The sequence below is a fragment of the Rana temporaria genome, chromosome 12, assembly GCF_905171775.1.
Source record: "Rana temporaria chromosome 12, aRanTem1.1, whole genome shotgun sequence".
NCBI lineage: Eukaryota > Metazoa > Chordata > Amphibia > Anura > Ranidae > Rana > Rana temporaria.
Window position 1 is genome coordinate 77,430,704 of NC_053500.1, and position 26,586 is coordinate 77,457,289.

At 43.5% G+C, this 26,586-nt stretch overlaps 1 protein-coding gene across 2 annotated transcripts in view; it reads right to left on the minus strand.

Moving 5' to 3' along the window:
- NBR1 (NBR1 autophagy cargo receptor) overlaps positions 1–26,586 on the minus strand; it is a 128,050-nt gene that overhangs the window by 92,740 nt on the left and 8,724 nt on the right. For both annotated transcript variants that reach the window (XM_040331224.1, XM_040331223.1), the window contains exons 3-5: positions 14,084–14,146; positions 8,579–8,597; positions 521–543 (exon numbers count right to left, since the gene is read on the minus strand). In XM_040331224.1, coding sequence (XP_040187158.1) covers positions 521–543; positions 8,579–8,597; positions 14,084–14,146 — 105 coding nt within the window. The remainder of the gene's footprint in view (positions 1–520; positions 544–8,578; positions 8,598–14,083; positions 14,147–26,586) is intronic.

Here is a 26,586-nt window from a genome sequence, read left to right on the forward strand (position 1 = left end):
TCCCAATTTGACTGCAAAAGTTGAAATACGCATTAAGACTCATCCCACCAACACCCTTCAGGTTAGTCTAACCAACTAACCTAAGGTTTAGCCTGTAAAGTATAACTAAAGGCAAACCTTTTAGTTTTAGATGGGAGATGGATTAGAAGTCATGTTAGATTTTTATTGCGTTCTGTGCCCCCGTTAGGGAGATTCACCCCATTTGTCCCGTTTACCGTTATCACGGAGTAAAAAGAAAATTGTTTTCCACCATAATGGGGAAATCTTCCTGAGGGGACACTAGTTCTGGTGGGCCTGATGACAACCAGGGATTCCCTGACCTAACCTATTCACTAACACCAAATTAAACTCCTGCCGCAGTATACATACATTACTGAATGCCTCAAGCATTGGCACCAATAGATACCATCTCTGCACCAAAAAAGTAACAGTACCTGCTCCAATGGACCATCTTACAGAAAATGTAATTGCACAATGAAATAAAAAAAAACACACACACACAGTATTATAATCTGCATACCTTTAAAGCTTCTTCATATTCATCTGTAATAAAACAAAATAATTTCTTAATAAATGGCTTTTTTCATTTTAAAGCACACATAATCAGATCACAACTATAAAACTGAACCAGTGTGTAAGTACAGTGCCTTGAAAAAGTATATATACACCCCTTGACATTTTGTCATGTTACAACCAAAAACGTAAAAAAAAAAAAAATTATTGGGATTTTATGCGATAAACCAACACAAATTGGCAAGTAGAAGGAAAATGATAAATGGTTTACAATTTTTTTTACAAATAAATATCTGAAAAGTGTGGGGTACATTTTTATTCAGCCCCAGAGTCAATACTTTGTAGAACCCCCTTTCGCTGCATTTACAGCTGCAAGTCTTTTTAGGGATGTCTCTACCAGCTTGGCATATCTAGTGAGTTACATTTTTGCTCATTCTTCTTTGCAAAATAGCTCAAGCTCTGACAGATTGGATGGAGAGCGTCTGTGAACAGCAATTTTCAAGTCTTGCTACAGATTAATTGGATTTAAGTCTGGACTTTGACTGGGCCATTCTAACACATGAATATGCTTTGATCTAAACCAGGGGTGCTTAACCTGTTGACCTCCAGCTGTTGCAGATCTACAAAGTCCCATGAAGCATTGCAAGGCTGGCAATTACAAGCATGACTCCCAAAGACAGAGGCATTATGGGACTTGTAGTTCTGGAGGGCCACAGGATGAGCACCCATGATCTTATCCATTCCATTGTAGCTCTGGCTGTATGTTTAGGGTCGTTGTCCAGCTGGAAGGTGAACCTCCATCCCAGTCTTAAGTTTTCTGCAGACTTAATAGATTTTCTTCTACAATTGCCCTGTATTTGGTTCCATCCATCTTCCCATCAACTCTGACCAGCTTCTCTGTCCCTACTGAAGAAAAGCATCCCCACAACATGACGCTGCCACCACCATGTTTCCCGGGGGGAATGGTGTGTTCAGGGTGATGTGCAGTGTTAGTTTTCTGCCACACAACATTTTGGTCTCATCTGACCAGAGCACCTTCTTCCACATGTTTGCTGTGTCCCCCACATGGCTTCTCCCAAAGTGCAAAACGGGACTACTTATGGCTTTCTTCTTGCCACTCTTCCATAGAGGCCAGATTTGTGGAGTGCACGACTAATAGTTGTCCTGTGGACAGATTCTCCCACCTGAGCTGTGGATCTCTGCAGCTCCTCCAGAGTTACCATGGGTCTCTTGGCTGCTTCTCTGATCAATGCTCTCCTTGGCCCACCCTGTCAGTTTAGGTGGACGGCCACATCTTTGTAGGTTTGCAGTTGTGCCATAGTCTTTCCATTTTCGGGTGATGGATTGAACAGTACTCTGTGAGATGTTCAAAGCTTGGGATATTTTTTTCACAACCTAACACTGCTTTAAACTTCTCTACAACTTTATCTCTGATCTGTCTGGTGTGTTTCTTGGCTTTCATGATGCTTTTCTAACAAACCTCTGAGGGCTTCACAGAACAGTTGTATTTATACTGAGATTAAAAATTACACACAGGTAGACTCTATTTACTAATTAGGTGACTTCTGAATGGAATTGGTTTCACTAAATTTTAGTTTGGGGTATCAGAGTAAAGGGGGTCGAGTACAAATGCACACCACACTTTTCAGATATTTGAAAAAAAAAATGGAAAACCATTATTTTGCTTTTTACTTCACAATTATGAGCCACTTTGCGTTGGTCCATCACATAAAATCCCAATAAAATACATTTATATTTTTGGTTGTAACGTGACAATATGTGGAAAATTTTCAGTTATAGTAATACTTCTTCAAAGCACTGTACGTTTTACTTTAATTGGGGTCAATTTAAAGTGAACCTGTAAGTACAGAAAATGTGAACTGCCATTGCAGATTTTCAAAGGCACTGCCTTTACTACAAATAAATACTTTGTAAGTCACTAACACAGAATATGTATGGAGCCAGTTACATCAGCAAAGTCTTTACCTCTGCCCTGCATACTTGTTTGAAGTCAGTGACTCACTTCAGGGTGACATCTCTGAAATCTGTAATCGACCAGCTCTGCTATTTACCTTCACTTGCGCCATTTGAGCAGAAAGCAACCTGCACTCTATTTCTAGTCTGATTTGTATGAATCACTATATGCAAAGCTCAATAACAAGCAAGCTGCAGAACCAGCCAATTTGCACCAAAATGAATAAAAATCCAATTCTTTATCCCGATAGGAGTTTTGCCACTAGACCAATGAACCCTTTACCCACTTAAGGACCAAGCCTCTTTTTCAGACTTGGTGTTTACAAGTTAAAAACATTTTTTTTTGCTAGAAAATTACCTAGAACCCCCAAACATTATACATTTTTTCCTAACACCCTAGAGAATAAAATGGCGGTCATTGCAATACCGACAGCTCAGGTAAGCACGGAGGACACAAAAGGAACCTTCCTATTTGGGTCCATTTTGGTCCGTCTACCATTGAGGAAGTTTTGTTATATTGGTCAGATAAGTAATAAAAAAAAAAAATACCTTCTGATCATGCCTGAAATATTGTGAGCTGATCATTTTCTGTGCAGACTATCATAAGATGCAATGATATTGGAACTACAGAACCACGCCCTGTTCATGGAAAATTGCAGAGGAGACCTGCTGTAGTCCTATCCCGTTTTTATTGTCCTGACACAGAAGGGAGAGGGAGGGCCATTCTAGCACTGGAATTGTGTTACTGGCAGAATCACCAAGTGAAAAATAAAGAAAAATGCTTGAATAAAGAAAAACTATGCAGCCACCACATAAAGGACTGGTAAGCTGCAATATACTATATTATTGTTTCTGAGTTTAGATATGCTTTACAACAAAAAAAACCATAGCCCACATAATAGTCATAGTGCCAATCTCATGATGACTAACCGCCTGAGTTCTCAATGAAAACTCTGTTCTGCCAAGTGCAGACAAACCAGTATGCTGTACATAGCCAAGTCACTAAATAATTGCAGCAACATTTGATATTATTTATATTAATGTGGTGTAGTTTAACTGCTTGAGAGCTTAAGAAAAAGTAGAACAATTACCCCCATCAATCCAGCAGCAGCTATAAAACACTGACAGGAAGGGCTTTTATGGCAAGATACCCTATTGGTCTCTTCCACCATAATGGTTTCAGACATGGACCTGTAAGCATTATGCAGAATTTACAGTGTGCGTTGCCAGATGTTTTACTGCATTGTGTTTCCTATGCGTTACCCATGTGCCCCATTGATGTGCTGAATCGCATACCGCAACACTGCCCCCTACCGCAGCTAGCAACAGACAGCTGCCAGAGCAGTAATGCACTCTGCCACCTCTGTATAATTCTGCTGTTCTCTATCCCTTCCTTATGTCCCCACTGCAGCTGGGGATTGTGCAGAGCAGCTGTAGGCAGCTAGTGCACATGCTCAGTTTTCAGTGCATTTCTATGTGGAGCATTTCTCCATTGATCACATCTGTGCATATTATATACAGTTTGTAAATGACAGCCCACTCCCTCTCTTCCTCCATGCTCACTAACCAGCTAAACACGATGGGGGGTGAGATATTACATCCTGATTGATGGAGTCATCACATCCCTCCTATTCTAAGTCCACATACACACACAATAGCAAGGGCTGGAGGGGTATGACAAAGCCTATGACTGACAGAAATAATACACCAGGTATTGCCAAAAATAATAAAAATTTGATTTCAAATATATATTTGTATGACAATTGTTGTGGAAATGTTATTAAGATGTATTTAATATGTATTGTCACAGTGTCTCCCAGTGTTTGTTATCCTGCAGCCCACTCTAAAGAGCAGACCGGGGCAGACCGACGCCAGTTGAGACCCGTTTTGGTAGTGAAAAGTTTCCTGAGGTTGCAGAGAAGTGTTTGCGGAGTGGGGAATATGCCCACCAGCAAAGTCCCCCTGTGCAATGCACAGACAATCGTCGGGGGGACGTGTTCACTCTGCAAAGACATTATCGGTTATGGGAGGGGGGGCTTGTACGCTCATGTCGCTGTGTGTGTGTGATCAACACGTGGTGAGGCTATGGCATGTCTCTGCAGATAATCTCCCATCCTCAGGAATGGTAATATAATCTGGGTATGCGTTGTTCTCTGAACAATGCAGAATAAGGATTCACGCCAACAGTAAAAACAGCGAGTCATATATATAAGAAAGTTCAAGAGTTGCTGCACTTAAAATCGTTTCTTTATTTTTCAAATATCTTCATAAAGGTTACATACCAAAAAAGTATTCAAGATATTCAGACATGGATGATATCCGTTTCGGGCTTTCATACTTACACCCTTCCTCAGATCAAGTCAGAACACATCAACACAGATGCGTTCTGAGTTGATCTGAGGAAGGGCGTAAGCATGTAAGCCCGGAACGGATATCATCCATGTCTGAATATCTTGAATACTTTTTTGGCATGTAACCTTTATGAAGATATTTGAAAAATAAAGAAACGATTTTAAGTGCAGCAACTCTAAGTAAATTTTCAAGCAAAAAATACAGATTTTAACTTTTAAGCAACAAGTGTCAGAAAAAGGCTTAGTCTTTAGGTGGTTAAACGGACCTCATTTGCAGACCAAAGTTCATCCCTTTGATCTAAAAGAATGAACTGTTACATTGCATCTCTTCTCCATCTCTCAGCCCTGACCAATGTTGATAAACATTTGCCTGCTTTTTTTTTTTGGACGGCTCTGCACCGTTTACATAGAATTGTGTAAATGCTGGATTAAGATCGTGGGGGGTTGAATTGCAATTTTTTAAAAGATTAATCGCGTAGCTCTAAGATCAGCACATTATGGCTAACAGCACCTGAGGCCAATTTTAAGAAGAAAAAAAAAAGTTTAAATTCCACTTTAAAAAGGTACAAAAGTGCACCTTATATCGATGGAAGAAAGTGATCGGCCATTAATGAAAATGGAGATGAGACATGCTATAGAACACTCAATGCATATATAGCAGCTCTGCTACTGTCTGGAAACCAAGGATATAAGTGCGAGCCCCTCAGGCTGTATGGGAATGAAGTCCTGTGCCCACCTGCCGTGAGTGCTGGCCGGGAAGTGAGCTCGCCCATGCTCCAGGCAATAGTAGAGAGTATAGGTACCCTGGGAGCTGCACATTAAGTCAAGACCTGCTGTGTAAAAGTGAACGGCAGTCTCAACCTGGACCCTAGCCACGCCTCCAACATGCTTTCACTCCGCCCCCTGGAACAAAACATGTTGGAGGCATGGCCTGGTGGTGGCTCAGGTTAAGACTTCCATTCACCATCATACAACAGGTCTTGACTTGAAGTGCGGCTCCCGGGACACCTAGTCACTCTACAATAGCTCTGCTATTCCCACTCGGTTAGTATCAGGTATAGCTGAACACTTCATCCTGATACCAAATATTAGATCTCACAGCAATTATGTTGTGACTTTATTTATGTATATCAGTTTGACTGCATTTCTGAGTACGATCAGAGTTCATGTGCTTGGCTTATATGACCCAGGTCATATTAGAACACAGTTCTCATTTTTATTTTTATTTATATAGTCTGGAAAAAGAAAAAAGAGCACCAACTAAGAAAAAGTAATACAAAAAAAAACATAGTGTAGGAAGACATACCGGTAGTTCTCATTATGAACATGCAATAATGATTCAAAAACTACAGGGCAAGTCATCATGGGACTAGAAAGATGACTCTTATTTACTGTTTACTCCAATTGAAAAAAAAACCACATAAAGTTCACCTAGTTCCAGCAATAGAACCTAGAACACATAAAAAACCTCCACATACACAATTCTAAAACCACAGTTGATCCAGATGAAGGTAAACAACTCCAATAAAGCATGATCCAATTTGCTCCAGTGGGTGAAAAAATCTCCCTGGTGTTGTTACTATCTATAAAAAAAATGTTGTTTATTTTTTTTTTAATAACAACAAATGCTTGATTGAGGATATACATTTTTCTATTGGTGGGCTGGTGTCAATTTTTGCAGGTTATTGTATGATTATATTTTTTCAATAAATATTATTGTATATGGTGGTACATTTTTCACTGAGCTCAAGGTGGTATGGTGGTTATTATTATTATTATTATTAAAATATTATGGTCTGCACACCTTTACATTTGTTTTCTGGCCCAGAAACATGGGATTATATCCTTGGTGTACGGCCACACCGAGACTCGGATCATAAATGTTCAACCACAACTCTTTGGTTACACTTCTTACACTCCAGCCTCCACCAAGAATGGAAAGTTACGAGTCCTGAATAGGAATGAAGTTGGATTTTTTCCAGAATTGTATTTATTTTTTTAACAGACTCAAATATCCATGCTACACGGTGTGAACAGATGAATCTCAAGCTGTGACTATCATATTTTGACAGTTGTCCCTGGCAGCCATCAACATTCCTGGATATTGATGCAGGCAATGTTTGGTTGACAATTTTCCACCTGAATTCAGGGCATGAGGGGGGAGGACAGGTCCAGCCACTGAGCAAGTTTTGGCCAGTTTATTAGTAGCCAGCCAAAATTCCCTCCTAGAATGGAACAGTACTATAATTGCCACCGCATTCCTTTAACCACTTAAGGACCTTGGCTGTTTTTCAGATTTGGCGTTTACAAGACTAAAACATTTTTTTTTGCTAAAAAAATTACTTAAACCCCCCAAACATTATATATATTGTTTTCTAACACCCTAGAGAATAAAAAGGCGGTCATTGCAATACTTTTTGTCACACCGTATTTGCGCAGCGGTCTTACAAGCAAACTTTTTTTTGGAAAAAATTAACTTTTTTTTTATTTAAAAATAAGACAACAGTAAAGTTAGCCCAATGTTTTTATATATTGTGAATGATAATGTTACGCCGAGTAAAATGATACCCAACAGGTCACACTTCAAAATTGCGCCCGCTGGTGGAATGGCGTCAAACTTTTACCCTTATAAATCTCCATAGGCGACGTTTAAAAAATTCTATAGGTTGCATCTTTTGAGCTACAGAGGAGGTCTAGGGCTAGAATTATTGCTCTCGCTCTAACGATCGCAGTGATACCTCACTTGTGTGGTTTGAACACCGTTTTCATATGCGAGCGCTACTCACATATGTGTTCGCTTCTGCGCGCGAGGTCATCGGGACGGGGCGCTTTAAAAAATTATTTTTTTTGTTTTCTTATTTTTTTGTTATTTATTTTATTATTTTTTACACTGAAAAAAAAAAAAAAAAAAATGGATCACTTTTGTAAACATCCCTTGTAATAGAAAAAAAGCACGACAGGTCCTCTTAAATATTAGATCTGGGGGCAAAAAATGCAAAAAAAATAATAATTTTTGTCATTTGAAAAAATGACATTTAGAAAATATTGCTTTAAGAAGCATGGGCGGAAGTGATGTTTTGATGTCACTTCCGCCCTGCTATGCTATGGGGACGGGTGGGGGCCATCTTGCCCTCACTCGTATCCCAGCCGAGGAGAGGAAAGGACCCGATCGCCTCCGCCGCTACCAACGGCTCCGGTAAGCGGCGCGGGAGGGCCCTCTCCCGCCACCGATAACAGTGACCACCGCTATCGTTTACAGGACCGCTCACTGAAGAGATGGATATCTCGGTTGTGGCAGCAGCTGCTGCTGTTACCGAGATATCCATCTTTAAAAAAAAGGACGTATATGTAGATGAGCGGGTCCTTAAGTGGTTAATACCCAACACATATTAATTACACAGGTTCTGAGGTGAATATAATGCATATAGAGCACTAAGTGGGTTTAATTAGCACCTTAATCAGCCACAGAACCTGTGTAATTAATATGCATTCGGTTTTAAAAGGGTGAGCTGGCAACTTTACCACAGACACCTATACCGCAGACTCCATCTTAAATTACATAGAGATTAGCACTGCAGATACTACAAAGCCCATCAGTAAATCTCTTTAAGCAACATATGTTCCTAATAGGAATGAGAAGACTTGAATGGACAGGAAGATTGTAATAAGGCAACAAAAGCAGATGAAATCAATTAGAAAAATAATCTAAGACAAAGCCTTTTATTTCCGTTGGCACTCACCTTGACTGTTCACAGACACCTGAAATAAAAAGAATGATACAGCGGTGTTAAAAATAAATACTTTTTTTCTATGAGCAATAAATGTATTTAAAAAATAAAAAGTGAATATCTTGCTAGATTTTATAGGCCTTTTGTTTTTGGTCTATGCCAGAATCGTATGGTTATGCACACTATACCATAAGTGACACTAATGCCTCGTACACACAGTCAGACTTTTAACCATGCAAAAGTCCGCCGGAAGTCCAAAGGAACGATAAGAGAACAGGTTCTCCAAGGTCCATCGGACTTCCGACCAAAAAAGTCAGATGGAGGCTACATACGGCCAGAATTTCAGAGAAAAAAAAGCCTGTCTGACTTTTTTCCCCTCGGAAAGTGCGATCATGTGTACGAGGCATAAACAATACCATTATTCTCCCCAAAAGTCCACACGCATTCTCTACTTATTGGCCCTCTAATCAATATTTCATTAAAATTGTTTCTTATTGTGTTTTTCTGCTTCCTTGTAACATCCTCAGTGAACTACCTAACCTCTCATTTTCCCTCACAATTCTGTTTGGAATGAGCACTGATCATTAGTTGCCGTCATGCACACTGCAGATCCCACAGTTCATGCCACCTAGACTAGTGGTTCTCAACCCTGACAAGTACCCCCAACAGGCCATGTTTGCAGGTTTTCCTTTATCTTGCACAGGTGCTTTAAATCAGAGTCAATGGCTTGGTATTTTGGACAGCTATTTTATCTAAGAGCCCTTTCACACTGGTGCGTTTATGCAGCGTTTTTACCGCGTTTTCGCGGTAAAAATAGCGCTATTAAAACGCTCATAAAACACTCCCCATGCATCTCAATGGAACCTTTCACACTGAGGCGTTGCGCTGGAGGAGCGTTGAGGAAAATCCTGAAAGCAGCATCTTTGGAGCAGCTTTTGAGCGCTGAAAAAAAACGCTCCAAAAACGCCCCTCTCAATTGAAATGAATTGAAAACTATGTAAAACGTGGTAAAAACGCGGTAAAATATCAGTGTTTTACCGCTATTTTAACGCTCCGCTATAGGCGTTTCCAGTGTGAAAGGGCTCCAAGAGGAATTCCCAAAACATGGCCTGTTGGTGGTACTTGAGGACAGGGTTGAGAACCACTTTAGTGACAGCATAAACCTCGTTATTAAAAAAGGTGTTAATTATTAAAACTCACAAAAGTGTTATATGCAAAAAAACAATACATTCAATAATGATTGCACAATGCCAGAATATTACATAACATTGAATAAATTGTGTGTTTCAAAAGTTGAAGTCTTATTTCCCAGCTAATTGCTGTTCCGCCATAAAGCGCTTGTAGATGGTAATTCAGTAGGTGGGGATGTCCAAACGCGTTTTAAAATATAGACATTCATTATTTCTTCTTCAGGGATTAATACCACTTATTACATGTGTAGCGCCTGTGTACTTTATGGTTCCGGTGCTAGTTAAATTTAAGGGTAGATCAGAGTGTAGTTAGACTCTGATCCAGATTAAGTGCAAAACAGGGTCTCTGTCTCAGCTTGGCTGTGCTGTGGGCTTATTCTGTTGTACTGGGGTGTTCTTCCAGCCCCAGTGCTGCAGGTGGCAGCAGTGAAGTCAAGGTATGGGTGCTCTTTCCCAGCAGCCAATAGGGAGGGTTTGTCCTCGCTGTGCATGCTGGGGAGGGGTATTTATGAGACAGACACCATTGGTTCTGGGTCTTCTTCGTCGAGTGTGGCACCCACCTTTAGGGTGGCCACATCACGGCGCTCCAGCGTTATGGCCTACCTAGCCGGGGCGTACGTGCCACGCGGTGTTCCTGGTTCCAGGACCATGCTGGCCCGGAGCATCTGAACAGCGACGGGGACCCAGTGAGTGACTGGGTTCCCACTTTTGAAGATCCCAAGCTGTACTGCTGTTCTGTGGTGAGTCAGTCTGAGGAGCGCAATTGAGAGGCTGGCGGTCCAAAAGGACCAGGACAAACCACCGGGGATCAAGGTAGCCGCACACTGAGGGATTGATCACCTGTCAGTCGGCACCTGGGCGACAAGTTGAAGGAGATCCAGGCGTAACTTATCCAAGGAGGAATATCTCCAAGAATTTAATCCAGAGAGGGACTGTGGCAGAGGTATCTTTCTGAGGCTCACCGAGGGGAGTCTGTGGCAGAGACTATTTCCTCAAGTTCAAGTTCACCAAGGAGGGTCTGTGGCAGAGACTTCATCCTACAATTGTCCGAGTGATACTCCGGCTGCCAGGTCAGTGAGAGAGGCCTGTCCGGGTACGCTAAGCCCACTCCGGCAGGAGTGGCGCAGAGAAGGGTTACGCTTGGGAGCAGGACCGTTTCCTATTATTACGCCTGAATCTGCTATTCTCCCTTCTTCAACTTTACTTTTCTCACCACAAGTTTACTGTTTTTACCCAGCTGGGTAACAAAGAGCACAGGAAAGAGCACCTGTTGTGGACATTCCTTTACTTCTACCATATGCAATACGCATCACTCACCCCTAGGAATTCGGAGGAGCCATAATGTGCCGCCCAAAAATCCAGCAGCTCCACTGGGGGTAATGCTACACATGTCATTAGCTAGAGTGCGTCTCAAAGCTCAAAGGGTTCCCATATTTCAAGTGTAACTTTCACTTTGTGCTATACAAGGACCGCTGGATCACATCCAAGAATATGTTACACCAAGAAGAACAATAGTAAATGACCAGTGTATGTCCTGGGTCTAGACCACTGATATGCAATTAGCGGACCTCCAGCTGTTGCAGAACTACAAGTCCCATGAGGCATAGCGGGACTCTGACAGCCTCAAGCATGACACACAGAGGCAGAGGCATGATGGGACTTGTAGTTTTGCAGAAGCTGGAGGTCCACTAATTGCATATCCCTGGTCTAGACTATCAAAAAGTTCCAAGTTCCTCTATAGTTGATGGCCATCTGCCATCCATCCAGAGCTGTTGGAGAAATTTTTTTTTCTGGGTGAATGGCAGATAACCATCAACTAGGGAGTAACTTGGACCTTTTTGATAGTCTAGACCCAGGACATACATATTCTTGGATGTGATCCACCGGTCCTTGTATAGCATGAAGGACAATTTACACTTGAACATTGGGAACCCTTTGAGCTTTGAAAAGCACTTTAGCCAATAATGAAATGTGATAAGTGGAATTTCCGCTTTAAGTAGTCCTCGCCCCCTTACATGCCACATTTGGCATGTCATTTTTTTTTTGGGGGGGGGGGGGGTAGGTTCTTTGTTTTGAAGGGGACTTCCTGTCCCACTTCCTCCTTCCGCCTATGGGCCACCTAGAAAACTCCTCTGCTCCCTCTAGGAAATCTTCTGGGACACTTGACAGGTCCCAGAAGATTGTCTGTCCTTTTGGAGAGCGCAATCCCAATAACAAGGTTAATACTGTCAGCAATATGTCAAGGGATGATGGCAATAAAACATATAGTCATGCAAGTCTTTTCTTCTTATCGGGTTGAGAATCACTAACCTAGACAATTTCAGGGGCTGGCAAGAGAGGGTTTCTACACTCCTACATACAGTGGGACCATGGGGAGCAAATGTAACCACCCTCTAGCAGGAAGTCAGATCACAGTAGCAAAAATACATTTGAAGATTTGGAGGGGACCAAGAGCAATAAAAAGGGACTGAGGTAAAGTGATTGTAAGGGCCAATTTACACTTGCTTTGGTGTCAATACACAATAAAGCGTCAACCGCTTCAACGTGCTTTTATGATGCGTTTTTGATGCTTTGATGGTGCTTCGATGAAGCTTCAGTGATGTTTCTGTGATGCTCTTTTGAAGCTTGACAGATGCCCTGTGTGTGTGGCTATCCAATACCTGCAATTTCTCCAAAACAAAGCGATGCTAAAGCTCAATATAGCCTATCAAAAGGTGCTTCAAGCAAGCTTTGTCATAGAGTTCTATGGAGGCTTTGAAGAGCTTTAAAGAGGAAGTAAACCCTTGAAAAAAAAAAAAACTTAGACTGAAGCCCACGAATCCGTCCTCCGGCCGCATCCATCGCTCACGAGTTTAGCATGGCTATGGTTGGTGCGCCTGCGCGCCGTTGTCTATGGCGCATGCAGGTTTAGGAGATATTGCTAACACCTACGGGTAAGCCTTAATCTAGGCTTACCTGTAGGTGTAACTTGCAAAAATGGTCTTACAGCCACTTTAAAGCACCACTAAAGCGACATGGGGTATCATTTTTGAAGCGAAGCTTAAGCAACGCAAAGCAAATGCAAGGTGTATACATGACTGTAAGCTGACCATTTTATTTAGTGACAGAGGCTTTGACTGGCACTCAGAGAGCTTTAACAAAGCCTGTCCAAGGCCTTGTTTTGAAACAGGTGTAAACTATCCCTTAAAGGGGTTGTAAAGCTTTGTGTTTTTTCACCTTAATGCATCCTATGCATTAAAGGTGAAAAAACACCCTGCAGTGTCCAGCTCCAAATTTTCGACGGCACGATCCCGCGTCGTTCTTCCCATGCCTGATCGGCTCTTCATTGGATTGATTGATAGCAGTGCAGCCATTGGCTCCCGCTGCCATCAATCAAATCCAATGACACAGCCATCGGAGGGCGGGGCCAAGTCATACAATTGGTGGCTATGGACGCCGATTGTATGACACGGGAGCGCGCCCACAAGGTAACCCCCTCGGGAGAAAGCTTCCCAGAGGACGTTAGCTCTTGCAGGGAGGAGCCGCGAGGGCTGCCGTGGAACCCCAGAAGAGGACGATCGGGGGGACTCTGTGCAAAACAAACTGCACAGTGGAGGCAAGTATGACATGTTTGTTATTTTTATTTTTTTAAAGTGAACCTTTAGTGTCACTTTAAGCTTCATTTTTTTCCCCCTTTTAGAATAACAAAACCTGTTATACTTACCTCCTTGGTGCAAGGGTTTTGCACAGAGTAGCCCTAATCCTCCTTTTCTGAGGTCCCCCATGGCGTTGAGTGTCCCCAGGGAGTGCCGGTTTCCATGGGATGCACTAGTGTGGGCGTCCTGTTGCTGCGTCCATTGACACAGAAAGCAAGGCTCGGCCCTGCCCCCTATGTCACTGGATTTGATTGACAGCAGCTGGAGCTAATGGCCTCCTGCTGCTATCAATCCATCCAATGAGGACCCGACACAGCAGCTGGAAAACATAGCCTCACCTTATGTACTAAGCCAAGTAAAAAAAAAAAAAAAAAAAATATGTTTTTTTTTTTTTTAAAAAACTTGCACTTTGCTAGACCTCAATGTGCATATCAGAGCAAATGTTCTGTTGTGAACAATCATAACTTTCTGTTCTCTATATCAATGTACGGAAATAATTTTGTATCATTCTAAAACATGAATTGGACGTTGGATTTTTAAATACTGTACTACTGTAATCTGGCTGGAAGCACATCAATATACTAGTAGATTTCAAACTTTGGGGACATTTTTAGGGGTGCACAGGAAGTGAACAGTTCATGCTTATACTGACAGGCAAGTAACCAGCACAGAAATAAAATAACCCATCTTACCTCCTCATTGTCTTCATCTATATACTTTATCTGTATGTCAATTAAATCAAACGACACGAGCACCTACAAAGGCAAAACCAAAATGAATAAAAAAGGTTTCAATCTTATTTACGTTATGCTGTTATTGTACAAGTAAAGTGGAAACTAAAAACATTTTTGCCCCCCCCCCCCTGCTATATATATATATATATATATATATATATATATATATATATATATATATATATATATATGTATGTATGTAGTGCCGGGGTACTTCAAAGTACCGGTGCTGACAAAATGTAAGGGATAGTCACAGTGTAACTTGACTCTGATCTCAATTGCTGTTTCAGCAAGGCTGTACTGCGGGCTCATTCTGTTGTTACTGGGGTGTTATACCACCCCCCGGGGCGACAGGTGGCGCCAGTGGAGTCGAGGCTTGGGTGCCTCTTGCCAGCAGTCAATCAGGAGGGAGTTTCTCTCGCGGGGCATGCTGGGAGAGGGTACTTCTGGAACAGACGCCATTGAGGCGGGGTTCTTTTCCGGTGTGGCACCCACCTTCAGGGTGACACACATCACGACCCCCCGGCAAGATGGCCTACCAGGCCGGGGTGCGCGTGCCACGCGGTGTTCCTGGTTCCGGGACCATTTTTGGCCTGGAACATTTAAAGCTGTGGCGGGGCCCCAGTAATCGACTGGGTCCCCAATTCTGAGAAGATCCCAAGCAAGATAGCTGTTCGGTGGGGAGTCCCCCTGAGGAGAGCCAAGAGAGGCTGGCGATCCAATAGGGCCTCGACAATCCATCGCGGATCAAGGTAACCGGACACTGAAAGGTTGGATGTTAGCCACCTGTCAGTCGGTAACCTAAATTGAAAACTACCTGAAGTTGATCCAGGCACTAATACTACCAAGGAGGATTGTCTCCATGATCTAAGTTCTAGGGAGGGTCTGTAGCAGAGATCTTTTCCCTCAAGTGATACCCTGGCTGCCAGGTCGGTGTGAGAGGCCTGTCCAGGTACACTATACCCACTCCGACTGGAGTGGCGACTAAAGCAAAGTGTTGATTGGAAGCAGGACTGTTTCTGTATCATTATGCCTGAATCTGCTGTTCTTTCTCCTCATACATCTTTACTCTCTACCTCAAGTTTTACTGTTTTACCTTGTTGGGTAAATAAATGCACAAGATAAAGACACCTGATGTGTGGACATTCCATTGCTTTGGCTCTCATCAACTACCCTAGACGGCGGAGTCACAGAGGTAACATGCCACCCAATCTATAACCAGCGGCTCTTTCGGGGGTGAGCGCTATATATAACATTTGTACAAAATCTTAGCGTATACACCTTTTTTTTCTTTAATCATCTTTGGAGCCGTCACGTAATTGTACAGCTCCAACTCCTCCATGTCAATGAGCGGCTGCTGGAGGATGATATGGAATGGTATTCTCCCCCACTGAAAAGAGGGGAGCAGCCGGTGGGTGACATCACGGCCCTGTGCAATTCAGTTCCACTGTTAAGCCATGCACTGACAGGGGGTCAGAAGCTGTGCAACCACGTGACTGCTCTGAAAAAACAAACACTGATTTCCTATAAACTGTATACGAGCAGAAGGGAGGCATCATTTATGGTCTATTCATACATGTCCGGTGAGCATTTCCTTTCCATTTTCACTGCAGATTTCCAAAGCAGCTGTGAATTCAGATTGCACATTTTTGGAGCCGGCAGCCACCGACATCTTTAGCAATAACTTGTTAAAGAGTGGCCAAGAAGCCACATCCTTAAAGTTGATGTAAACCCTCACATATAACCAGTGAAGTGAACAGCCTCAGATGATACACAGAGATGAAACAAATCTCCCTACATAAGTTTTACATGTATATCTGCTGTCTTCAGCTTTCTATACTCTTTAGAAAATGCACTTTGTGTTAGAAAACTTTCTTCCCATTTCAGCAGTGGGAGGGGAGTCTGGGCATACACCGTGTGAGAGCCGGTTGGAGGAAAGGGACACACCCCCTCCCCCTCCCACATAGGCAGAGGGACAAAGAAAACTTGCAGAGCTGTACTGTGAATAGACCAGCTCTCTGCTTATTTCTAAGCTCCCTCCCTGACACAAATTTCTAGCTGCTTTTATCTCCTGTGTCGGAGAACTTATCAGAAATTATCATGCTGATAACAAAAGGAAAGCAGCAGCAGAAAGACACGAGATAAAGAGCTTTGGAGAGAGATAAGTAAACACTACAGATATATGTGCCCAGGTCAGATTTCATGAATGGGGTTTACAACCACTAACAATGGATGACTCATCAGCTGTGAGCAGGGTCCCCCACCCTTTCCCGGACTGTACATTGAATCTGACCTGGCCTAAAATATTTCTAAAGTCAGAAGGGCAAGGCAGGCATGTGATGCCTCGCAAGCACCTGATTCATGGCCCGTACACACGATCCGAATATCGGACGAAAACGATCGTTCGAGGAAGAATCATATACGATTTTCGATGTGTACACTACTTTCGAGAGCCGATCACGACAGTTCATCCGATATTATTTGATCGGACAAGCTCGAAAGTTTTCCTCGTACGATGCCAGCCAGTACAGTTGTCGTCCAAAAATACAACACAAATACATTACAACACATGACATCACTTCCAATTTTATTTTCTGAGAATTTTCTTGACTTTAATAACCTATTTAATTTCTACTTGCGACTATAAAGCAGAACAATTCATACTATCTGTCGTACGATATTCGGATCGTGTGTACGGGCCATTAGTCTTCAGATATCCCTGTGGAATCCTAGACCCAGGTGCTACATGAGCCTGTTGGCATATCCTACAGGAACAATAAACACCTCTGCCAAGGGATATGTCTGCTCAGAAGTTTTATTTAAAGAGAAATGGAAATTGGATGCCAAAATAGCCTCTAATGTGGTTTGCGCAAACATGTTTAACTATAGAGTCCCCGATTGATTGCATTTAGCACTTCTATATTGGTGATGTGTCATTTTCTACTACTACTTTGAACACAAGTGCTATATTCTACACAGAGCCCCAGCATTCTGTTGAAGTTGATATTAAACTCCATCTCTGTCAGTTTTTTTAGGTCTGTGTTCCATCTGAGGATTTTCACTTCACTTCCTGTCCAAGAGCAAGACACAAAACAAGATCTCTACAAAGCGAGGGGATAACCCCCCCCCCCCTCTCTTTAAAGCAGAACTAAACCCTTCTATTGTTCACATCCAAAGACGCTGCATATCTTGGCTCTTGTCAGAAACCATGAATCAGACCGAGACAGAAGTACAGTTAAATCACACTAATAATAAAAATAAAAAGGTAAACAGAGTAAGCGTAGTCAAAACATAGCCAGAGCTCAGTAACCGGATCGGGTAGTCGGCCAAGCCAATGTCCAAGAGCCAGGCTGCATTCACATCTGAGCGACAGCCGCGATCGCGTGTAGCGGCGTATTTTGCCGCGAGTACAAAACTTTCACTTTTTTTTTTTTTCTCTCAAAGTCTTCCCATTGCTGTCAATGGGGAAAACGCCTATGTCGCCTGAAAAAAAAAGGGTCCGGGACTTTTTTTCAGGCGACAGGCGTTCGGCGTCTAGGAGATGTGAACCATCTCCATAGACAGCAATGGGAATTCTCCCCTCGAGCGACAGAAGCGTCCGGCGTCGGGCGTTTTGTCATTTAGGTGTGAATGGGGTCTAAAGGTAGTAGTACAGCAAGCAGGATCTGTAGCCAGAGGGAACGTCAGTCAAGCAGGTCTTCAACAGGAACGCAGGAGAAAGTCTCTTGTGATGTTAACACAGGCGAAGGTGAAGAGCAAATGAACTGGAAGGCTTTAAGGGCCAGCTCACACCAGACGCAGTTCCGTACAGTTCCGTGTGCTTTTTTTCTGCACAAAATGCATGCACAGTGTTTTCCATGTATTCCAATGGCTCTAGTTCAAACCATGCAGTCAGTTTCCGGTCAGTTTCTGCACCAGAACTGACTGCATGGTGTGAACTAGAGCCAACTAGAGCCATTGGAATACATGGAAAACACTGTGGCCCAGATTCTCAAAGGAGTTACGCCGGCGTATCTCCAGATACGCCATCGTGACTCTGAGTGTGAGGCGTCGTATCTATGCGCCTGATTCTTAGAATCAGTTACGCATAGATTTGTCTTAGATCCGACCGGCGTAAGTCTCTTACGCCGTCGTATCGAAGTTGCATATTTACGCTGGCCGCTAGGTGGCGCTTCTGTCGATTTACGCGTTGAATATGGTAATGAGCTAGATACGCCGATTCTCAAACGTACGTGCGCCCGGCGCATTTTTTTACGTCGTTTACATAAGGCTTTTTTGGGCGTAAAGTTACCCCTGCTCTATGAGGCATAGATGAGGCGTACCAATGTTAGGTATGGACGTCGGAACAGCGTCGAATCCGTTCGAAAAAAGCGTCATTTATGTGGGGTCATGCTTAGTTTACATCAGTGTGAAAGCCCGAAGGCTTTCACACTAAAGCGGTGCGCTAGCAGGACCATTCCAAAAGTCCTGCTAGCCGCTTGAAATCAATGGGAAACCGCGGTAATATCGCCGGCAATGCGTCTCTACAAAGGCGCATTACCGGCGGTATTAACCCTTTATCGACCGCTAGCGGGGGTTAAAACCGCACCGCTAGCGGCCGAATATCACGGTAAATATGACGATAGAGCGGCGCTATACCGTCATGGCACCTCCACTGCCCCGTGTGAAAGGGGCCTTAGTAGGCAGAGCTGACGAGCAGGATCATCAACAGGTGGATCACTGTGGAGAGATGGGAGCTGGCAATTAGCCGACAGCTGAGCTGCCAGCACAGAAAAGGAAGGGCTGAGCCCAGCCCTGACAGCTCTATAGCTGCCATGGTGCCAAGCAGGCTATTTAAAGCTGTGGTTCACCCTAAAAACGACTTTCCCCTATTACACTGCCCCCCCACATTACAATACGATTATGCCTATAATTTTTTTTTTGCTGCTGTACATACCTGGGTACAGCTATTCACCCATGTCCTCCGGGTTGCGAGTCCCGCGGGAGTGGGCGTTCCCAACATGGCGGTGATTGACGTTTTGACAAAAAAACGAGCTCCCCCCCGTCGCGTAAGCCGCGTCACGATTGGCGAAAGGAGCTGAACGGCGATGCGCAGGCGCAGTATAGCGCCGACTCGCCGTTCGGCTCCTTTCGCCAATCGTGACGCGGCTTACGCGACGGGGGGAGCTCGTTTTTTTGTCAAAACGTCAATCACCGCCATGTATGGAACGCCCACTCCCGCGGGACTCGCAACCCGGAGGACACGGGTGAATAGCTGTACCCAGGTATGTACAGCAGCAAAAAAAAAAAAATTATAGGCATAATCGTATTGTAATGTGGGGGGGCAGTGTAATAGGGGAAAGTAGTTTTTAGGGTGAACCACCGCTTTAAGGAGGAACTTCACTTCCCCACTTTAAAAAAACTTGTCAGCTGGTATGTCACAAAAAAAAAAAACACACACACACACACATTACCTGCCCACACATCCATTGGATTGTTATCTGGTGTAAACTACTGTTCCTCCTTAGAACTCTGGGTCCCATGCCACGGTCTTCTAATCCGACAGCAGGCTGGTTGTCTCTTCCCAGAGGGCCAGCCCCCTTATGACATGGCACATTGGATTGGCCCAAATCTTAATGGGATCTGTGATATTGGTATCCCGGAAGGCTTTAAATGAGGGGGGGTCGTCATTTTCACCTAGACAACATAGCAGGAAGTGTAGGTCCTGGTCCAGCAGAAAAGCCACACCCCTTCAAACTAATTTTAATATCCAACTTGGTAATAAGGGGAGGAGGAAAATGATGGCAAGTTAAAGAAGAGGCTGAAGGTCATTCTTGCGGCCTAGCTCTCCCCAGCTACCTTGCCAAGTGGTCTTCAGCTGTTCCTTTGTCTGACTTAACATGGTCAAGCATTGTGTTGATTCAGCTTATATTCCTGTCCCGCTTTAAAATTTTGCCTCTGATTATCACCTGCACATTCTATTACTGACCTTGGCCAGTTAACCACTTACCCCCCGGACCATATTGCTGGTTAAAGACCATAGCACTTTTTGCGATTCGGGACTGCGTCGCTTTAACTGACAATTGCGCGGTCGTGCGACGTGACTCCCAAACAAAATTGGCGTCCTTTTTTTCCCACAAATAGAGCTTTCTTTTGGCGGTATTCGATCACCTCTGCGGTTTTTATTTTTTGCGCAATAAACAAAAATAGAGCGACAATTTTGAAAAAAATGAATATTTTTTACTTTTTGCTGTAATAAATATCCCCCAAAAATATATAAAAATATATATAAAAATGTTCTCCTCAGTTTAGGCCGATACGTATTCTTCTACCTATTTTTCGTAAAAAAAAAAAAAAAAAAAAAAAAAAAATCGCAATAAGCGTTTATTGATTGGTTTGCGCAAAAGTTATAGTGTTTACAAAATAGGGGGTATTTTATGTCATTTTTATATTATATTTTTTTTACTAGTAATGGCGGCGATCAGCGATTTTTTTTTCGGTACTGCGACATTATGGCGGACACTTCGGACACTTTTGACACATTTTTGGGACCAGTGGCATTTTTATAGCGATCAGTGCTATAAAAATGCATTGGATTACTATAAAAATGCCACTGGCAGTGAAGGGGTTAACACTAGGGGTGGGGAAGGGTTAAGTATGTCCCTGGGTGTGTTCTTACTGTGGGGGGGGGGGGGGTGGCCTCACTAGGGGAAACACTCATCCTCTGTTCATACATTGTATGAACAGAAGATCAGCATTTCCCCCACTTTACACACACAGCTCCCGTTCCCCGCTCTGTAACGAGCGATCGCGTGTGCCCGGTGGCGATCGCGCCCGCCGGGCACACGCACGGGAGTCGGGGGCGAGCGGGCGGCGCGCCCCTAGTGGCCGCTCTATTAGCCGACGTTATACTACGGGCTCTCCCCCAGGAGAGCCGACCTGCCGCCGTAGAATGACGGCGGCTGGTCGGCAAGTAGTTAAAGTGGTTCTAATCCCTTACAGACCACTTTTTATTACAGGTAAGCCCAGTAGTGTATTCAGGTATTGTGCTGCCCTAGGCCTGACTAAACTCGAGCACCCCCTAATTTAAAAAAATGACCCACTCCATTCTGTCAAGGCTACACCCCTTGCTGTTTAAGACCCGCCCTGAAATTGTCAAGCGGGGACACCAGTTCTGAGGGCCTGGGGGGGGGGGGGGGAGCAATGAATTCCCTTAACCACTTCCCGCCCGGCCTATGGCCGATTTACGTCCGGGAAGTGGTTATGAAATCCTGACAGGACGTTCTAGAACGTCCTGCAGGATTTCATGGCGCGCATCGCGGCGATCGGTGATGCAGGGTGTCAGTCTGACACCCTGCATCTCCGATCTCGGTAAAGAGCCTCCGGCGGAGACTCTTTACCACGTGATCAGCCGTGTCCAACCACAGCTGATCACGATGTAAACAGGAAGAGCCGTCGATGGCTCTTCCTCACTCGCGTCTGACAGACGCGAGTAGAGGTTAGCCGATCGGCGGCTCTCCTGACAGGGGGGTTAGCGCTGATTGTTTATCAGCGCAGCCCCCCCTCGGATCGCCACACTGGACCACCAGGGATGCCCACCCTGGAGCACCAGGGTGGGCAAAAAAAAAAAAAATGCCAGAAAAAAAAAAAAAAAAAAAGTCTAAATAAAAAAAAAAGCATAAAGAAAAAAGATGCCAGTCAGTGCCCACAAATGGGCACTGACTGGCAACCTGGCAAAAATCAGTGCCGCCACCCCAGTGTCCATCAGCGCCACCCCAGTGTCCATCAGTGCCACCCCAGTGTCCATCAGTGCCACCCCACAGTGCCCATCCATGCCCAGTGCCCACCTATCAGTGCCCATCTGTGCCACCATAAGTATCCATCAGTGCCGCCCATGAGTGCCATCTGTGCCGCCTATGAGTGCCCAGTGCCGCCCATGAGTGCCCATCAGTGCCGCCCATGAGTGCCCATCAGTGCCGCCTATGTGTGCCCATCAGTGCCGCCTATGTGTGCCCATCAGTGCCGCCTATGTGTGCCCATCAGTGCCGCCTATGTGTGCCCATCAGTGCCGCCTATGTGTGCCCATCAGTGTCGCATACCAGCGCCGCCAATCAGTGCCACCTCATCTGTGCCCGTCAGTACTACCTCATCGATGTCCATCAGTGCCATCTCATCGGTGCCATTAGTGCCGCCATATCAGTGCCCGTAATTGAAAGAGAAAACTTATTTACAAAAAAATTAACAGAAAAAAATAAAAACGTAATGTTTTTTCAAATTTTCAGCCTTTTTTTAGTTGTTGCGCAAAAAAAAAAAAAAAAAAAAAAAAAATCGCAGAGGTGATCGAATACCACCAAAAGAAAGCTCTATTTGTGGGGAAAAAAGGACGCCAATTTTGTTTGGGTACAGTGTAGCATGACCGCGCAATTGCCATTCAAAGTGCGACAGTGCTGAAAGCTGAAAATTGGCTTGGGCGGGAAGCTGCGCAAGTACCTGGTATGGAAGTGGTTAAATTTGCATAGATTTTCTTTCACTTACTGTTTGGCTATGGGGCAGAAAGTGAAGGGAAATCTCTGCAATGGGACAGGGATGGTAAAAAATAAACTGACAGGGGCTATAACCTTCCCTTACTCTATCCAAATTGAAAAAAATAAAAAAAAATAAAAAAAAATAAAAATAAAAAGTGTTGCCTATAGTTCTACTTTAAGCACAAATTTTTGATAATTTTATGGAGAGGACTAAGAAGATAGAACCATGCCAATGGTGCAGCAGAAAACATATAGCACAGTGAGGAAGGTTTGTGGTCCAGGATGAAAAGAGTAAAAATTAGAAGCAGCCCCCCCCACAATTTAAGAAATTCCGGCCGTCCGCATACCAGAAGCAGTGTGGCCTCTTTATGGGGCTCTACTGGACACAGTCACAAGGCTAAGAGGAGAGATAAAAAAGGTAATGATCCACTTGTAACCGAATGTACAAGTTGTCATACGATTTCTCGGTTCATGGCATTGTCATGCTGTACCTTGTACCTGGCTGTTATGAAACTACATTACAACAACAAAGCAGGTGTGACTCATAGTTCCTGTTGCCAAGACATGAAAGAGTTTGCTTTGCAATTACAGAAGAAGAAAGTCACAAGGCAAAGTCAGCCCTGCAGCACAAACCAGCTCTACATGTAGGACAGATGTATCCAAAACAATGTGAGTTGGACAGTGTGAACCGAAATATAAAAAAAAACACATAAAACCATGCATGAAAAGTGCTTGTCCAAGGTTCTATATTTGCAACTATTGATAATGTTTCCTTATTATCTTGTGTTGCAGTATGAATTGTACAGTAACCGAATGTATTTAAAGCAGTAGTAAAGTCTTTATTTTCACTTTGACCTACAGGCAAGCCTATAATAAGGCTTAGCTGTAGATAAAAAGAATATCTCCTAAGGCTGTACGGTTTAGGAGATACAGTGGGGATCGAAAGTTTGGGCACCCCAGGTAAAAATGTGTATTAATGTGCATAACGAAGCCAAGGAAAGATGGACAAAATCTCCAAAAGGCATCAAATTACAGATTAGACTTCCTATAATATGTCAAAAAAAAAAGTTTGATTTTAATTTCCATTATTTACACTTTCAAATTTACAGAAAACAAAAAAATGGCGTCTGCAAAAGTTTGGGCACCCTGCAAAGTTAATATCTTGTACTGCCCCCTTTGGCAAGTATCACAGCTTGTAAACGCTTTTTGTAGCCAGCCAAGAGTCTTTCAATTCTTGTTTGAGGTATCTTTGCCCATTCTTCCTTACAAAAGTCTTCCAGTTCTTTGAGATTTCTGGGCTGTCTGTAACGCACTGCTCTTTTAAGGTCTATCCATAGATTTTCAATTATGTTGAGGTCAGGAGATTGTGAAGGCCATGGCAAAACCTTCAGTTACGCCTCTTGATGTCATCCCCCGTGGAATTTTTGAGGTGTGTTTAGGATCATTATCCATTTGTAGAAGCCATCCTCTCTTTAACTTCAGCTTTTTCTCAGATGGCATCAAGTTACCATCCAAAATTTGCTGAAATTTTATTGAATCCATTTTTCCTTCTACTCGTGAAATGTTCCCTATGTCACTGGCTGCAATACAACCCCAAAGCATGATTGATTCACCCCATGCCCAACAGTTGGGCAGAGGTTCTTTTCATTAAATTCTGTGCCCTTTCTTCTCCAAACGTACCTTTGCTCATTCCGGCCAAAAAGTTATATTTTAACCTCATCGGTCCACAGAACTTGTTTCCAAAATGCATCAGGCTTGTCTATATGTTCATTTGCAAAGTTCAAATGCTGATTTTTGTGGTGAGGACGTAGAAGAGGTTTTCTTTTGATGACTCTTCCATGAAGACCATATTTGTACAAGTATCTCTTTATAGTGGAATAGTGTACCACAACTCCAGTGTCTGCCAGATCTTTCTGGAGGGATCGTGCAGTCAAACGTGGGTTTTTGAATTGCTTTTCTCACAATCCTGTGAGCTGTTCGGTCTTGATATTTTTCTTGGTCTTCAGATCTTGTTTTAACTTCCACTGTTCCTGATGACTGCCATTTCTAAATTACATTCCGAACAGAGGATATTGACATCTGAAAACGCTTTGCTATCTTCTTATAGCCTTCTCCAGCTTTGTGAGCGTCAACTATTTTCTGTTTCAGTTTTCTAGACAACTGCTTAGAAGAACCCATGGTGCCGATTGTTGGGGCAAGGTCAGATGAGTCTGGGCATTTAAAACCTTTGAGATTGACATTACCTGGTCTTCCCAGACGATGACTGAGAACAATCCATGACACTGGCAGGTCTCAGCTTTGCAAAGGGGGCAGTGCATGCTATAAATTCTGCAGGGTGCCCAAACTTTTGCAGACGCCATTGTGACGGTATCGGTATGATATCCCCGTCAAAGATTCCCTTCTTCCATAAGAACATCACCCCAATATTCCACTAGGAGGAATATTCCTGAGATCGCCCATTAAGCCACACATTAGTCCAGGCTTACTGCTAGAACAAGACAGACTTTAATGTTATATCACACAGCTTATATGTCATTTCCAAAACTGTTACAATGACAAATCTCCGCCCCCCTCACACTGGGGCTTCCATACAGATGATTAGGCAGACACGACGGAGCCGATGCTGAAAACACATCAAGGACGCTGATCACTAGTTGTACTGAATACATTAACTAGACCGCTCGACCCCGCATATAGAGAGATAATTACCACAATGAAGCAATCAGAATAATTAACACAAGCCACTTAAACACAGATCTCCTTCACACAATACAATAGATCAATTAACCTTTAGAAATAGTGAGGGGACATTAGCACGTCAATAACCTGTTAGCCGAGGACAGAATTACACAGGGCAAGCAGGGAGAATTAGACTGAGACATATAGCAAATGCATCACAGCCATTTTTTTGTTTTCTGTAATTTTGAAGTTTAAATGATGGAAATAAAATCGAACTTTTTTTGACATATTAAAAGAATGTCTAATCTGCAATTTGATGCCTTTGGAGATTTTTCCATCTTTCCTTGGCTTCGTTATGCACATTAATACAAATTTTTACCTGGGGTGCCCAAACTTTCGATCCCCACTGTATTTCCTTTGCATGCAGCCGCTGGCTTCAGCAGCGCATGCGCTCCGAGTTCCAGTTGAAGGTCCGGCAGATGCCGGAAAGAAGTCTCCCACGAACATCGCGGTCCCAGCCATTCACATCGCCGGAGCCGCGATACCCGGAAAACACTCCATGGGAAAATGTCAGTTCCCTCGGCCTGGACCGAGATCACCTGCCGACGCCTCGTTCTAAGGTAATATACTAGCTCATTATGCCTTTTGCCACACAGCCAAGATAACAAAAGGAGTGGACAACTCTGCAAATGTCCTTGGGTGGCCCAGCCAGAGCCCAGATTTGAACCTGACTAAACATCTCTGGAGAGATCTAAAAATGGCTGTGCACCGACACTCCCCATCCATCCTGATGGAGCTTGAGAGGTCCTGCAAAGAAGAATGGGAGAAAATGTCCAAAAATAGGTGTGCCAAGCTTGTAGCTCATACTCAAAATGACTTGAGGCTGTAATTGGTGCCAAAGTAGATTCAACAAAATATTGAGCAAAATCTGTGAATACTTATGTACATGGGATTTTTTTTTGGTTATTTTTGAGGAAAATAATGAATTTAATCCATTTTGAAATAAGGCTGTAACAACATGTGAAAAAAAAGTCAAGCGTTGTGAACACTGTCCGGATGCACTGTAATACCAGAAATCACCCAAATGGCCCAGATGCAACGTTTCTATCCCCTGGAATGTTTGGCCTTGGTACAGACACATAGGTTAAAATGGAAATTAAAAAAAAAAGGTAAATTTTCCACATCTGTGGCTTTTTAAATTGCAATAAGTGTCTGTGTAGGAAAAGTCAATACGTTTGTTAGCCCTCACATGGATGCACTAAGCAGGCTAGATACTGA